Source organism: Capra hircus (genome assembly GCF_001704415.2).
Source record: "Capra hircus breed San Clemente chromosome X unlocalized genomic scaffold, ASM170441v1, whole genome shotgun sequence".
In the NCBI taxonomy this organism is placed as follows: domain Eukaryota; kingdom Metazoa; phylum Chordata; class Mammalia; order Artiodactyla; family Bovidae; genus Capra; species Capra hircus.
Genome location: NW_017189516.1, coordinates 38,087,068 through 38,102,988, shown reverse-complemented (window position 1 = coordinate 38,102,988; position 15,921 = coordinate 38,087,068). Strand labels below are relative to the sequence as shown.

The following is a 15,921-nucleotide window of genomic DNA, read 5'->3' as shown; positions in this document are numbered from 1 at the left end:
ACCCAGCAATCCCACTGGTGGGCATACGCACTGAGGAAACCAGAATTGAAAGAGACATATGTACCCCAGTGTTCATCACAGCACTGTTTATAATAGCCAGGACATGGAAGCCACCTAGATATCCATCAGCAGATGAATAGATAAGAAAGCTGTGGTACATATACACAATGGAGTATTACTCAGCCATTAAAAAGAACACATTTGAATCAGTTCTAATGAGGTGGATGAAACTGGAGCCTATTATACAGAGTGAAGTAAGCCAGAAAGAAAAACACCAATACAGTATACTAACGCATATATATGGAATTTAGAAAGATGGTAACAATAACCCTATATGCGAGACAGCAAAAGAGACACAGATGTATAGCACAGTCTTTTGGACTCTGTGGGAGAGGGCGAGGGTGGGATGATTTGGGAGAATGGCATTTAAACATGTATAATATCATATGTGAAAGGAATCACCAGTCTAGGTTCAATGCATGATACAGGATGCTTGGGGCTGGTGCACTGGGATGACCCAGAGGGATGGTATGGGGAGGGAGGTGGGAGGGGAGTTCAGGATGGGGAACACATGTACACCTGTGGTGGATTCATGTTGATGTATGGCAAAACCAAGAAAATATTTTAAAGTAATTAGCCTCTAATTGAAATATATAAATTTATATATATATAAAGAAAGGTAGTGAAAAAATCACACTTAGTAAAGAAAGTGAAGTGGCTCAGTCATGTCCCACTCTGCAGCCCCACGGACTGCAACCTTCAGGTTCCTCCACCCATGGGATTTTCCACGCAAGAATACTGGAGTGGGTTGCCATTTCCTTCTCCAGGTGATCTTCCCGACACAGAGGTGGAACCTGGGTCTCTGGTGCTGCAGGCAGACTTTACCATCTGAGCAAGAGATTATTAAATACTTTAAATGTTTTCCCCTAAGCATTTAAACAACCTGATCAGATTATAATTCAAACAAGAGATAACATTCACTGAGCTCTTACTATGTTTGGGATCTAAGTGTTCTTCATGCAATACCTCAATTAATTCCCCTAACCTTGAAGTAGACAGAAGTAATCTTATTTTATAGAGGAGAAAACTGAGACCAGATAGTTTACTGAGATTAGTTGTTTGTTTAGGGTCACAAAGGTAGTAAGTGGCCAGCCCAGGCAGCTTGCCCTTAATACCTGGATGTGCTATTGCCATAGATCACGGGTCCCTAACCTCCAGAACCTAATGTCTGATCATCTGAGGTGGAGCTGAGGTAATAATTATAGAAATAGAGAGTGCAATAAATTTAATGCCCTTGAATCATCCTGAAACCATCCCACCCAACAATGTCTGTGGAAAAACTGTCTTCCACGAAACTGGTCCCTAGTACCACATAGATTGGGGACCACTGCCATAGATCTTTAAAATGGCAATGGTGGGGGTTATGGAAGGAGAAGTATAAAAGCAAAGTTCTCAAATACAAATGTCAGATAAACCATGTTCATCGATATTATTTGAGGAATAAACAGAACAGTAAAAGAGCAGTTCTTTCTTCCCATATCCTCCTCATTGTTATGAGAGGTACTATGGTACTAAGATTTGCAGTAGTAACAGATATGCACAAGAGTTTTGCATAATTCAGAAACCTCCAAGGGAGCAATTTTAGATCCTTCTTATCTGTTTTTTGTCCCCTGACCTAGCGCTTCTGCAGAAGAAAATGACCAGGAATGGTTGACACATTCAGCAACCAAAGGAGTCATGGAAAATGAGCAGTTTGAACATCAGACAGAGAGAGGGTAATTTTTCACCTGACTGCTTTTAGAATGAAATTTACACTTTCACCTTGATTATTACAACATGATTTCCATCAATATAATCCCCTGAAAACAACAGATACCATGGAAACAGTTTTATAGAGTGAAACATGGCTGGTATTATGCAGACCCAATTACTTGAGATTTTAGCATGGGTATTACCGGGAGAGAAGAATTGCTTTTTACTGGACTTTTCTCCTGACAGAATGTAATAACTATATATAGATTTTCCCAACTGTTCAAAGTTATGAACTGGGATTTACCAAGGAGGGACTCATGTTTCAATATAGTATTATATACTTATTGAATATTTTTCTTTATTTAGCTGATTCCTTTTTAAGTATTTCTAGAAGCTTCAGGGCAATAAAAAGGGAATAGTGAAATATTCAAATAAGAAAATACACTTTTATGAGCTAGTATTTTATTTCTACGCATTCCCTGAAAACCAAATCTATACCAAGAAAAATTCTATTTTGAACACGATTGAAACTTTATGAGTATTGAATTTCCATCCCATTTTATTGATTTCAAATGGAGAGATAAACTGAAGTATAGCAAGGCTGCAAATGACATTGTTTAGATAAACATATCTTGTCAGAATTATCCTGGTACCAGCAATAGAGGCTCCAGGAATATTTAGAACTAAGATTCTGGTTTAGGCTCTTAATAAGCAACATGACAAGTCTCAACAGGCACTTGCTTTTAAGAAAATGCTTTATTGGACCATTTGGGTTGGAATCTTTCCACTCTGCTGAAAATATTCAAAAAGGTATTCATTTCTAAAAGACAAAAGCTAAGAAAAGCAGAACTATTCAAATCACTGGATATTAGCAGAGATACACAAACCTGCCCTCTGGTCACTCAGTGCTAATCTACATCATGAAAAAGCGTTAATACAAGATCTAAAAAAGATTGCAAGGGATAATGGAAACTGTTTAGACAAAGCTGAATGGATACTATAAAATAGTGTTATTTTCCTCTTAGGGAGAAAAATGAAGTTATTTTTCATTAGGAAAATAACAAATGACTTTCTATATAGTGTGTTCAGATTTTCATAAACATCTTAGCCAAATTTCCATATTTCTCAGGCAAGAAACAGAGTACCTAACTGTGTAGTGGGGATTCAGTCTCATAACTCATTCATTAAGATTCACTCTTTTGGGTCTGTGTGTCTCAGCCTGGTGAGGGAAGCCTTATGGTTCCACTACGAGGGAGGAACACTCTGTCAGTTGGATAGCTATCTATGTTGGTCATTACAAGGCAATTTTGCTTTTGTATGGCTGGTTATAGAAATGATATCCTATACATTACACATAATTATAGAACTTAAGCACATTCTTCCTATCCAAACTAGCTGTGAAAGAGACTGACTAGTTTCTTTCCAAATTAATTGCTCTTTTTCCTGGACTCAATGTTGGATAATATTTTCCAGTTTCCCTTGCAGTTAGATGCGGCCCTGTGACAAATTCCAGCCAACAGATTATGAAGAAACTAATGTGTACGACTTCCAGGCATGGCTCATAGTAAATGCCAATGGTCAATACTGGTTCCTCACCTGCCTGATTAAATGCATAACACTTTGATGCTCTATGTTAGAAGGGGCTTGGGTCCCTGAATGACTTCATTATGGGCTGCTTACTGTGGAATACACCAGAATAAAAAAGTCAACTTCTACTGTTCTAAGCTACTAAGATTTACTTTACTTGCTGTAGCGGCTGCTGCTGCTGGTTAGTCCCTAAGCCATGTCCAACTCTTTGTAACCCCATGGATGGTAGCCTACTAGGCTCCTCTGTCCACAGGATTTCCCGGGCAAGAATACTGGAGTGGGTAGTCATTTCCTTCTCCAGGTGATCTTTCTGACCCAGGGATAGAATCCCCATCACCTGCTTGGCAGGCGGATTCTTTACTGTTGAGCCACCTGGGGAGCCCGTTGTAGTGGCTACTGGCACCTAATAATACATCAGCATATATCCAAATACATTGCTTGATCAACAATAAAGAGTTAAAATTTTAAAATCAAGAAGAGTCTATTTTAATTAATATTCACTACAACTCAAAGAGGAAATGTCTTCAGAAAGTGAATCTAAACATCCATAATTGCAGATTGAAATAGTCTTTGGTCCTAGTCCTAGTGATTAAAGTCATTAACAAAAACAACAAAACAAGATGAGAAGTGGTAAACATTTTAAAAGGAACACACTTATAAGCCAGAAAAAGACATTTGCAAATTCCAAGATCTGCTCTTTGCTTGTTTTGTTAGCATGAACAATTTGATTAATCATTCTCTGAAACCGTTTCCTCATCTATAAAATGGGGATTATGAAATTTAGCTAAAAGGATTTTGTAAAGCTTTTACACATACGAATACACATCTCACATACTGCCTGATACATGGGAGGTATTCAACAAAACAATAGCTATTAACACTATTTACCTAATAAATACAAGCATGAGTAGTATTTTCTGAATATTAAATGTTTCTTTCAAAATATTAACCAGAACTTTTGATTCTCTTTACTCTTTCCCTTCCCCCAACATACTGGCAGCCAGACACTCTGCTTTCTACTTCCTCAGGAAAGTGTTGACACAACAGAATGTATATTATGAAGAGATAGACTCTTGGTTTTTAAGTTTCAAAAGCCTAGGCCTGGTGTAAGACAAAGCTTTGGAAGGGAAAAAAGAATGATTAAACAAAGGTTTTTTTTCCCCTCCTCCTGCACTAGAAAACACTCCTCCAGATGTGGGGAGGGACATAAGGGGACATTGCAGGGGAAGTAAGAAAATTTAGTATCAGTATGTATCCCTGGAAGGAAGAGACGGGGAAGGAAGGGCAGAAACCCAGGGAGATCCAAGAGACTTTGCTAGCTGAGGTGACCTCAGCCTTATTTCTAAGAAGAGCCTTTGAGAAAAATGTGATGGAGAGCAGTTTCCTTTGCTCTCTCTCCTCCCTAGCCCTCTCTCTGACCCCATGCACAGTCACTCTGAAGCATCCTGTGTAAAGAGAGTATGTGCGATGTCTAGTCAGGTAGACCTTAAAGAACCTCTCCAAGTTCCCATCACCTCCCCTGCAGTGTGGCATGAGGAATGGTACAAAGATCTCTGATATTACACAATGTGGGCAAACAAGCAGCAGAGAGACATCCAGATCTGAAAGTGCTACTGCAGACAGGAACAAAGAAAACGGTCCTGGAAGAAACCGCCTGCTTGAACCAACAACCAAGGATATGAGGGAGAGAATGGCATCTCCATGGATGCCAGCCCAGATACATGACAACTGAGGAGGAGGGGGTGTTCTGCCACACCCATGCTCGCCACTCCATGCTTTGCAACGACATAAATCTGGATTGATGAATTTTATCTTTTATCTATTTCCTGGAATTACATTCGGTTATTGAAAGATAACATTATGGACTGAAAAACCTTAGTTACAATAGTCTCAATATTTTTATAAACATAATGGAGGTGTATGAACTTAAGTCGTCATAGAAGCTTTTCATACATCTTTCCCTAAGTTTCACATGCCTGTTAAAAGCAAGACTTACTTCGATCAGTAATGATGGTCCTGGCCTCTTGATTGCTGGTCTTGTTTTTCAAATTCTGGGCAGCAGTAATGAGTTCTTCCAACTGGGGGCGCCTCTGCTCCAAGTCCTGCAGTGTTGCCTGAAGGAACAAACGGAACAATCCTGAGTTCCTCCAGCACTGCGCATTCCTTTTATGGGTAATTCTCAAAAACCAACCAAGGCACTCTTAGAAATAAAACAAGATGTTATTAGATATAAATCTCTAATGTGTTAGGCTTTACAGAGAGCAATATAACAAGAAATGTGTTTCATTTTTCGATACCAAAAATATTTCAAGTGAAAATCTTGATTATGGGTTTGCTTCACTAGTTAAGAGCTTAGATGGAGTCATTTCAGTGTTCCTGGGTTTACGTACACCAATATATGAGTGCCAGGAGTAACCAATGTAATTCTGAATTATGAAAATGTATTTAAGACACTGATGGCTATTTATACTTGTAATCTCATGCTGTGCAGTGTCAAAATTGAGGTGTATATTTTAGAAACAGAAAAGACAGAGAAGTGATTTAAGAGAGAGAACTTATTTAACTTCTTTGTGCTTAAAATTTCTCACCTATAAAATGAGAAGATGATGTAGATGAGCTAAATTAATCTTTTCCCAAAATTGACTCTAGTAAGATTCAACTGATTCCTTTGCCTCACTTTAGAGTGAATGGGCTCTAAGGAGGGCTGCGAATCAACCTTTTAAACAAATTTTCTAATGCTCATCATCAGGCAAGCTTAGAAAGCATCAGACTAGAAGTTAGTATTTGTATTTTGTATTAAAACTGACTTTAATACTGCTTTTACAAAAGTACCAAAGAGAATGAAGCCAACTATATATATATATGGGCTTCTCTTACGGCCCAGCTGGTAAAGAATCCGCCTGCAATGTGGGAGACCTGTGTTCGATCCCTGGGTTGGGAAGATTCCCTGGAGAAGGGAAAGGCTACCCACTCCAGTATTCTGGCCTGGAGAATTCCATGGACTGTATAGTTCATGGGGTCTCGGAGAGTCAGAAATGACTAAGCAACTTTCACTTTCATATATATATATGTTGGGCTGCACCCCATAGACCCACAAAACCTGCACTTGCTCAACTTCATGACTGAAAAAAGAGCCCAGAGTCAGCGACAGAGACATCAGTGGTCTAATGGATGGGGGAGCTTACATGTCTGAAGCAAGATCCTGGGGTGACACCCCACCATGTATAGCAGAAGGTGGGTAGCAAGTGAGGGTAATCTGCATTGGGGGAAGGGAGGAGGGATGGCTAGTTACAGGAGAAATGATATCAGATGGGCTCATTAGTTATCAGAGAGACCAGTAGAGGGCACGCCCCTCATTGCGTCTTTGATAAACACAATCATCAGTCAGGGCCCGCGCCAGGTACTGTACATAGGAGTCAGTCATGTGCAGAGGGTAGAAGTGATGCAGGCACTGGTCAGTCAGGGACATACAGAGAGCAAGGGAACAGCCATCTTGAGTAGCCTCACCATACAATATATACTTTATAGGTAGCAATGTTCTCTTTCCCTCAAGTGTCCATTTATTGCCTCTGTCATCTATTCTCTCTACACGAAAGGCCAAAACTCCACTGATATTTTCAAAGAAGTTTGGGAAAAGTAAGGTATCTCCTTTGTCCTTGTACTAAAACTGAATACATTTTATTGGTTTGCATTACTTTAAAACTGCTATGTGACAGATGTTTTACACATGTTTCCTCATTTTTATTCTCCGAATAACCACACTAAAAAACTAAGCCAGAAGTCTTCATGGTTTTAAATCTTATGCTCTTTCTACTACCACATGAGGCCAATGAAAGTCAAGAGGTGAAATGTGGTAGATGGTAAAGTTCATGGAAATTAGTTATCTACTATGCCCTTTGACTGGTGCTGATTTTCTAAAGACTTTTGTATTTAGAGAGGCCAAGTTTTGATCATTCTGAATGTTTCTCTTGTGAAGGGGTAGGAAATAGGCCTGTGATTTGAGCTCAATTGCTTTTAGTGCTATTAAATTAATAGGAAGAACTGACCCAAACATTGCCCATCTATTGTGAACATTTTCCCCTCTCTGTATTGAAAAATTGAAGGGGTTAACTTTTAACAAATTTTCCACATTTGTAAGCTGTGATTGCTCAGAAGAAAAATCCAATTTTCAGGTTTCTAACTTTTATCGTTTCTTTACACAAAAGTGTGTTTGAAATATGGAACAAATTGCCAAAGACAGCTATTGAAGTAAGTGGCATAAGTCAGTTGGAGAGTCCTGAACAAATTCTAAAGTAGGAACCATATAGTCACAGACAGATTTTTACGAAAGATATTTTCCAGGATTAGAATGTTACACTCTGGTCATCTGTGACATAGCAAGCCGAAAAGTTACTTTGGAATTCCTAACTCTTAAGTGTATAATACATTCAATAATAGATTTTTGAAAAATAGACTTACCCAGAACCCATATTTTCAAATCTTCCCCTCTAAATGCCTAGAGCTAGCAAAGTACATACATTCATTTATTTACTGACTCATTCTTTCATTTTATAAATATCAAGTGCTAGGCACTGTTTCAGGTCTTACAGATATAGTAGTAAATAAACTCATTAGGCATGATTTATGCAATTTAAGTAAAAATTTGTGTTTTATGACACTTGAAAATTTTTATATAGCAAAGATGATCTTTATTGTCATTTTCCTTTGATTTCATATTAACCCATCCTCAAACAACCAGGCCATTCTTTGCATCTAAATTCTGGATACATAACCCCAAGGATGGCTACGATTTTTCCCTTCTTTTAGGATTACAAAGTTCGTTTAAGAAGTCTGTTGTAGAAGTAACTTGATCAACTCTAATCTGAACCTTACCAGGCTCTAAATTAAACGTGACCACAATGAACAGCTTTTACTGATGAAATTAGCAAGCATGTCAATTTAGACTTAAAACAAGCCATTTTCCTCTCTAATGAACAAAATAGGTCTCAGGGTATTGTGAAACCTGTTCTCTAGTTGGGTGATTCTCTAATTCTGCTGACAGACACATACTTTGTAAGCACCTGAGAAGATTATTAATGACATCCTTTGAAGCAGCCTCCGTAAAAATCCAAGGAGATTCAAGACTGCAATAAAACCATGCCTTTCTAAAATATTTCAAAACAAAATTATAGCTCTATCCCACTTTCTGGTCAACATGGACAAACGTCCATTTCAAAAAAGAAACTGTACAATAGTAATAATGTGTGAATATATATTATATATATGGGATTCATGAGATGCTAATAGGAAAGATTGGAGGCAGGAGGAGAAGGGGATGACAGAGGATTAGATGGTTGGATGGCATCACTGACATGTTGGACATGAGTTTGAGTAGACTCCAGGAGCTGGTGATGGACAGGGAAGCCTGGTGTGCTGCAGTCCATGGGGTCGCCAAGAGTCGGACATGACTGACTGAACTGAACTGAACTGAATACACTAATTAAACAGTGGTTTCACAGTAGAGCAGAATAGGACTTTTCTTTCCAAAACTAAAGGGAAGGACTTGAATATGACATTCATTTAACATTGTTTTTTGTTAAGATAGTATACAACAGTGACTGAAAGATCTTCATGCTAAAAAACAGGACACATGCACGCAATGGGAGGAACAACTATTTCTTCTTTTCATTTGGTTTTCTTTTGAGTGTACTCTATTTGCTATCACAATTTCTTTGACTTGACAACTTAGTTTCATAATCCTATAAATTCTCAAATACAATGACCTTCATCTGAGATACCCACAGATGAGAGGACACTTTGGATCTAATCATTACTCATACTACCCACTTCCAAAATATCCATCTACAAAATTCCATTTTCTGCCCCCAATCTGGTAGCAGATGGTACTCTCTTTCTCCTCTAATCTTCATCCTCATTTGACCTCCAGTTGTATTCCATTGTTCAAATGCTTTATTCTGGGTTTAGTGGTCTATATTTGTCGTACTAAACCAGTAGAATGCTAATTATGCTTATTTTTCTTATATGAGCACATATACTTATAACTTAAGTGAATAAAACTAAAACTATGACATGCTTAGCAGTACCTAAGCATGATAATTGAGCACATCTACATGGATCTATCATTCGGGAAGAAACAAGCACAAAGGAAGAAAGGAATCAATGCTATTTCTAAGGAGTCATAAGCCAGCTACTGGGCTTTGCTAAAAACAGCTTACCCCTTGGAGATGAGAATTCATCATGGATTCCACTAGCTGAGCAAAGATGGAGGAAAAAAAAAAAAAGATCTTCAAATACAAAGTGAATCAGAAGTTGTTAATCCTACTAAGTCTCCCCAGGGTTGAGAGAAGTGGTTATAAATAGCAATCCTATGAAAAAGCAGCTAAACAATGGAGCCATGCATACCAAAAGTAGGTCATTTTAGACTCTTAGAAAGAATTACACTTTGTAATGTAATTAGTTAAAATGAAATTCTACCTAAATAATACTCCAATAGAAAACTCTATATGTGTAGTTGAATATTTAGTATTTATATGTCTAAGCAAAGACCTTAACTAGAAACTTGTTATATTTTTAGTATTTTTCTACAAAAATCAACAATCTTCACATAGTTAAACTTAGAACAAAGGCCTATGGTGATTTTCAGTTGTTGCCATTTTCAGGAAATAAGCATGAATCAAACTTACATATTATGTAAAAATGGAGACCTTAGACTCTTATTTACAACTTTAAAAATTAACATTAAAGATTGACAAGGTGAGAGAGTTTATAGAATTACTTTATGTCTGGAAGAAAATCAGCATTTAAGTCAGGTGGGTTCTAAACTGTAGTCTTTCTAGTAATCGAAAGAGATTTACCTGTGAGGATGTTAATCATCTGTCTAGCTTTCAACTGCTTCACTGAGCACCTTAATTTAGGCTTCTATTCTTGCATTCGGCTGCCTCTGCGAATAGATGGGCCAAATTCAAAGTTGTCTTTATTGTCCTCCACTTCCTCACTTCTCATGTGCCTTGTAAACTGACTTGGATGTTTTCCTGCTGGGCAGAACTTCCCTACTTCTCTGAATGTTCTACCAGCATCTCAGTTGGTCACTTCTTCATAAGCACCTTCTAACTGTGGTTAGCCTCTTGTCCTTCATTCATTCAAGAAATACCTTTTAAAAAGCATTTTTCTTTTATATAGGCTTCCTGTGTGTGGCTCAGCTGGTAAAGAATCCGCCTGCAATGTGGGAGATCTGGGTTTGATCCCTAGGTTAGGAAGATCCCCTGGAGAAGGGAAAGGCTACCCACTCCAGTATTCTGGCCTGGAGAATGCCATGGACTGTATAGTCCATGGGGTCACAAAGAGTCAGACATGACTGAGTGACTTTCAATTTCACTTCACTTTACTTTTATGTAATCTGAAACTTTTGGAAAATTCATAAGAATGGTCCAAGAATTCACATGTACCCTTTACCCAGATTCACTGTTAATATTTTGTCACATTTTATCATTTATCATTCTAATATTACATATATATATAGTATCTGTGCATGTAATATTATATTTGTTTTCAGAACCATTTGAGAATAATCTGTAGATAGAATGTCTTTTTGATATTTCAGCGTTCGTTTTTAAGAAAAACAAGTGCATTCTCTGATATAATCTCAGCTTAATTTCTAATTCAGGAAATTTCATGGAGAAGGTAATGGCACCCCACTCCAGTACTCTTGCCTGGAAAATCCCATGGATGGAGGAACCTGGTAGGCTGCAGTTCACGGGGTCGCGAAGAGTCGGACACGACTGAATGACTTCACTTTCACTTTTCACTTTCATGCATTGGAGAAGGAAATGGCAACCCACTCCAGTGTTCTCGCCTGGAGAATCCCAGGGACGGAGGAGCCTGGTGGGCTGCCATCTATGGGGTCGCACAGAGTCAGACACGACTGAAGCGACTTAGCAGCAGCAGCAGCAATGTGGCTTTAGTACTATAACCTAATCTACATTCTCTATTCATAATATCAAGATTACTCCTTTAATTGCCTTTCATTTACTGGTCCAGCCTCATGTATCTCTGTAGTCACCTTTAATCTGAAATAATTCATTGCCTTTCTTTGAATTTCTTATCACTGACTGTTTTGAAGAACATGGGCCAGGCATTTTGTAGAATGTACCCCAATTTGGGTTTCAGCGAATATTTTAAAGTATTTATGTTATGCCAGTCATTGAGCTAGTCATAAGGATATAGCAGTGAAGGAGGAAAACTTATTATTCTCAAGTGAAAAATGAACTAGTAGTGAGGACAGGCAGTAAATAAGCAGTTATAATAAACTCAGGGGGTATTATGATAGGAAAGGCACAAGGAGTTATCAAAGCATACAGCAGAGATATCTAACCAAATTTAGGGTATCAAAGGGAGTGTTATAAAAGAAGTAGGGCTCACTTGGTCCTTGGGGCTTATTTGTCTAAATTATACAATTTTTTGGTGTGTAAATTTTAAGCTCTATATTTCAGATTTTTTTCAGCTTTATTTGGGTAGATTTGGCAAATAGAAAATATATATAGAAGTATAAAATTTGTTGTGATATATGTATACATTGTGAAATGATCACCACGATCAAACTAGTTAACATATCCACCATCTCACATACTTACCTTTTGTGTGCCTGTGTGTGATGAAAGCACGTAAGATCTACTCTCAGCAAATTTCAAGTATACATTATTAGTATTTCTATGCTTTACATTATATCTCTAAAACTTATTCATCTTATAACTGGAAGTTTGTAGCCTATGGCCAATATCATCCCACTTCCTTTACCCTCAGCCCATGACAACCATCATTCTACTGTTTCTCAGAGTCCCACTGCTTTTAGATTTCACATATAAGTAAGACTTCATAGTATTTGCTGTTCTATATCTGGCTTATTTCACTTAGTGTAATGCCTTCTAAGTTCATCTATGTTATCAACAATGGCAGAATTTCCCCCTTCTTAAGTATTAATACTATCCAATGTAAATATACCTATACCACAATTTCTTTATCCACCCATCTACTGATGGACATTTGAAGTGTTTCCATATCTTGGCCATTGTGAATAATGCTGCAGTGAATAAGGGAGTGCAGATATCTCTTTGGGATCCTGACTCCATTTCCTTTAGATATAAACCCAGAAGTGAAATTGCTGGATCACACGGTATTTCTGCTTTTAATCTTTTGAGAAACCTCCTTACCAACAGTGTACGGAGGTTCCCTTTTCTCCATAGCCTCATGAACAGTTGTAATCTCTTGTCTTTTTGATAATAGCCATTCTAACAGGTGTGCAGTAATTTTCACTGTGATTTTGATTTGTATTTCCCTGATGATGAGTGATGTTGAGTACTTCTCATAGGGCTGTTGGTCATTTGGATGTCTTCTTTGGAAAAATGTTTATTCAGGTCCTCTGCCCAATTTTAAATCTGATAATTATTACTATTACTGTTTTTACTACTGAGTTGTATGATTTCCTTATATATTTTGTTTTTTTAAAATATAAATTTATTTATTTTAATTGGAGGTTAATTACTTTACAATATTGTATTGGTTTTGCCATACATCGACATGTATCCACCACAGGTATACACGTGTTCCCCATCCTGAACCCCCCTCCCTTAACTCCTTATCAAATACATCGTTTGCAAATACTTTCTCTCATTCCAAAAGCTGTCTTCTCATTCTGTTGATTTTTTTTTCCCTTTGCTGTGCACAATCATTTTTGTTTGATGCAACCCCACTAGTCTATTTAGACTTTTGTTGCCTGTGATTTTGGCATCAAATCCAAAAACTAGTTGTCCTGGCTAATGTCAAGAAGATTTCTTCTGGTTTTCTTCTAGTATTTCATGCTTTCAGGTCTTTAAGGGCCATTGCTGCTAATACCCACTGTGGTGGCCAGAAGAATGTGCAAGCCTTTTATGACTGGGACCCAAGTGACCGAGGACTCCAGCTGCTGCATTTAGAAATCCATCACTATGTTGGAGAGAAGAAGCCAAGCCTCCCATGGACTGCTCCCCACCAAGGACTGAATGTAATGGAGATACTAAAGCAGAGCCTTTCTTAGGAGGCCTGGGGCTCCTCTGGCTGACTCGAGCTCAATGTCTCCCAGACAGCTTTGCTGACCCTTCCTCAGGTTGCACACTGGGGTACTTCTACCCAGTTTTCTCTCTCTTTTTTCCTTCATTTTGGGTTAGACTTGCATTTTGGTCTAGTGATTATCCCAACTTCTCAGGCTTCCTGTCTATTTCATTTTACATAGCTGTTTTCTCTACTAAAATAATTTGCTGTTCAATCCTGGCTTAGGACATTTAAATGCAATCCCCAACGAATACACCCACTTTTGCCCTTCTAGTCCCTAAGCCTCTCATTAACTCTTCAGACCCAGATAATATACCTGTACAGTTCATAATTTCTGAACATTATTAATATAATTCTTAAGATTCAATTTAAGTGAATTAGTATGGCATTTAAAAAAATGCTGCTACTTATTTTTTTTTTTAAAGAGCATGACCCTTATTTTCACTGGGCCTAAAATTGAACCAAAGGAAAAGATGATTATTTATATGTATTACATGGTGATGGTTCCATTCTACATTTGTAGTTCATCAACACTGGACAGCAAAGTAAGTCACCAGGAATCCTGAAAGACATACCAAAAGGAACTTTGGGACAAGTTTTCGGACTACAAAAGACAGCAAAGCTAAGTCCAAAAAATGTCCAGTTTTTCTGAGTCAGAATTGCCCTGGGTAGGCAGGGACCTCAAGCAGGGCCAGGTTCATGGACATGAAACTAATGCATGTTTTCATCTCAAATTTGTTTCTATTATATTTTAACAAGGGGCCCTGCATTTTCATTTTTCACTGGGGCTCACAAATTATGTAGCCAATCTTGATGGCAACCCTGAAGTAAGCAGAGAATAAAAGTTGAGTACTATATCTTGTGTGAAACACCAGTTAATTAGTGATGGTGAAGAACACATTTAAATGCAAATTATGTCAATCAAACGCCTCTTGCTTAGTTCCTAAGAACTTGTTCTAAATTTCTGTAAGGAGGAATCATGAAGCTAAAAGATACATATTTGGGCGAAAAATCTCTCTTTTGGTCAGGAAAAGCAGAGCAGGATGGTTGTAAGTTGTCCGAGATGGGACCCTTTCAGCACCAGTGGTATCGGAGAAGCAAAGTCATTGTGATGATAGAAGTGAGCAGGGGGACCTATCAGGAAAGAGGTGAATTGTCTGAGAAAAGAATTTGGGATCAAAAAGGGAACCTGTGGTTCTGGCAACAATAATGGCTGCTGAGAGCTCAAATTCCATTTCCAGTTTTAGCTAAATATAAGTTTTACCTAAAACTAGGGTGGCCTTGGGAAATACCTGGGAAATGGCTAATATTTTTACAAACAGTTACTAACTGCAACTAAATACCAAGCACTCAGCTAGTACACAGAGAAAAATAAAACTTGGCCTCTTTTCTCAAGAAACTCATAATCTAGCAAATACTAAAGGCTCATAAAGAACCAATACTGTGAGAAATAAATAACAACAACAATACCTGCCTTTCGACATTTGCCATGCACCAGAAGAATCTATCATCGATTAGCGGTTATGGGAATGGATTCTGGAGTAAGGTTGCCTGAGTTTGAATCTTGGGGGCCATTTACTTGGTTTCTTATTTTCAGCAAGTTAGTTAACTACTTTCTTCTTCATTTGTACCACCAGAATGAAAATAATAAGAGTATCTATCTCTTAAGTTTGTTAAGAGAATTAACTGGTTAATATCTATAAAATGCTTGAAACATTTCCTGTTGTGTAAGAACAAAATTCTAAATAAAAAATTTCTTAATTTAATCTTCATAATACTCTAAGAGGTAGGTACTATATTATTCCTAGTTTACAGATAAGGAAAATGAAAGTAAAAAAAGAAGTCTGTCCAGAATCATAGGTTAGTAAGTGGTAGGACTTCAAATACAGGCAATTTGGCCCCACGGTCTACTTAAAAGCTATGATTTTAGGATACAGTTACAAGTACCTATGCAATAGTATAATGTAGTATAGCTATCATATAGTCTGATCTAATTATTATACAGGTATGATTCAATGGGACAGGAACATGAAATGGGATCACACGAGGTAAAATTAACTATCCAACTTATTAAGCACTAAATCAGTCAGGGTTTCTGCAATAAACAAATGGCTCATAGACACTACTACAAATAAAATGGATAACTATTAATAGTAAGGACCTACTCATGTACACATTGCTATATTTACAACCACAATTACTTATATAGCACAAGGAACTCTGCTCAATGTTACGTGGCAGCCTGGATGGGAGAGGAATTTGATGGAGAATGGATATATGTATATGTATGGCTGAGTCCCTTCACTGTCCACCTGAAACAATCACAACATTGTTAATCAGCTATATACCAATAAAAAATTAAAAAGTTTAAAAAATAAATATATTAAAATGGAAAAAAAAATAAAAGGACCTACTGTATAGCACAGGGAACTCTACTCAATGCTCTGTAATGGCCTATGTGGAAAAAGAATCTAAAAAAGAGTGCATTTAAAAAATGTA

At 37.6% G+C, this 15,921-nt stretch overlaps 1 protein-coding gene across 1 annotated transcript in view; it reads right to left on the bottom strand.

Moving 5' to 3' along the window:
- The window catches only part of DMD (dystrophin), a gene marked incomplete in the record, with an annotated part of 2,117,027 nt that overhangs the window by 686,944 nt on the left and 1,414,162 nt on the right, over positions 1-15,921 (bottom strand). Inside the window, 1 exon segment of the mRNA XM_018043695.1 lies at positions 5,336-5,453. Coding sequence (XP_017899184.1) covers positions 5,336-5,453 — 118 coding nt within the window.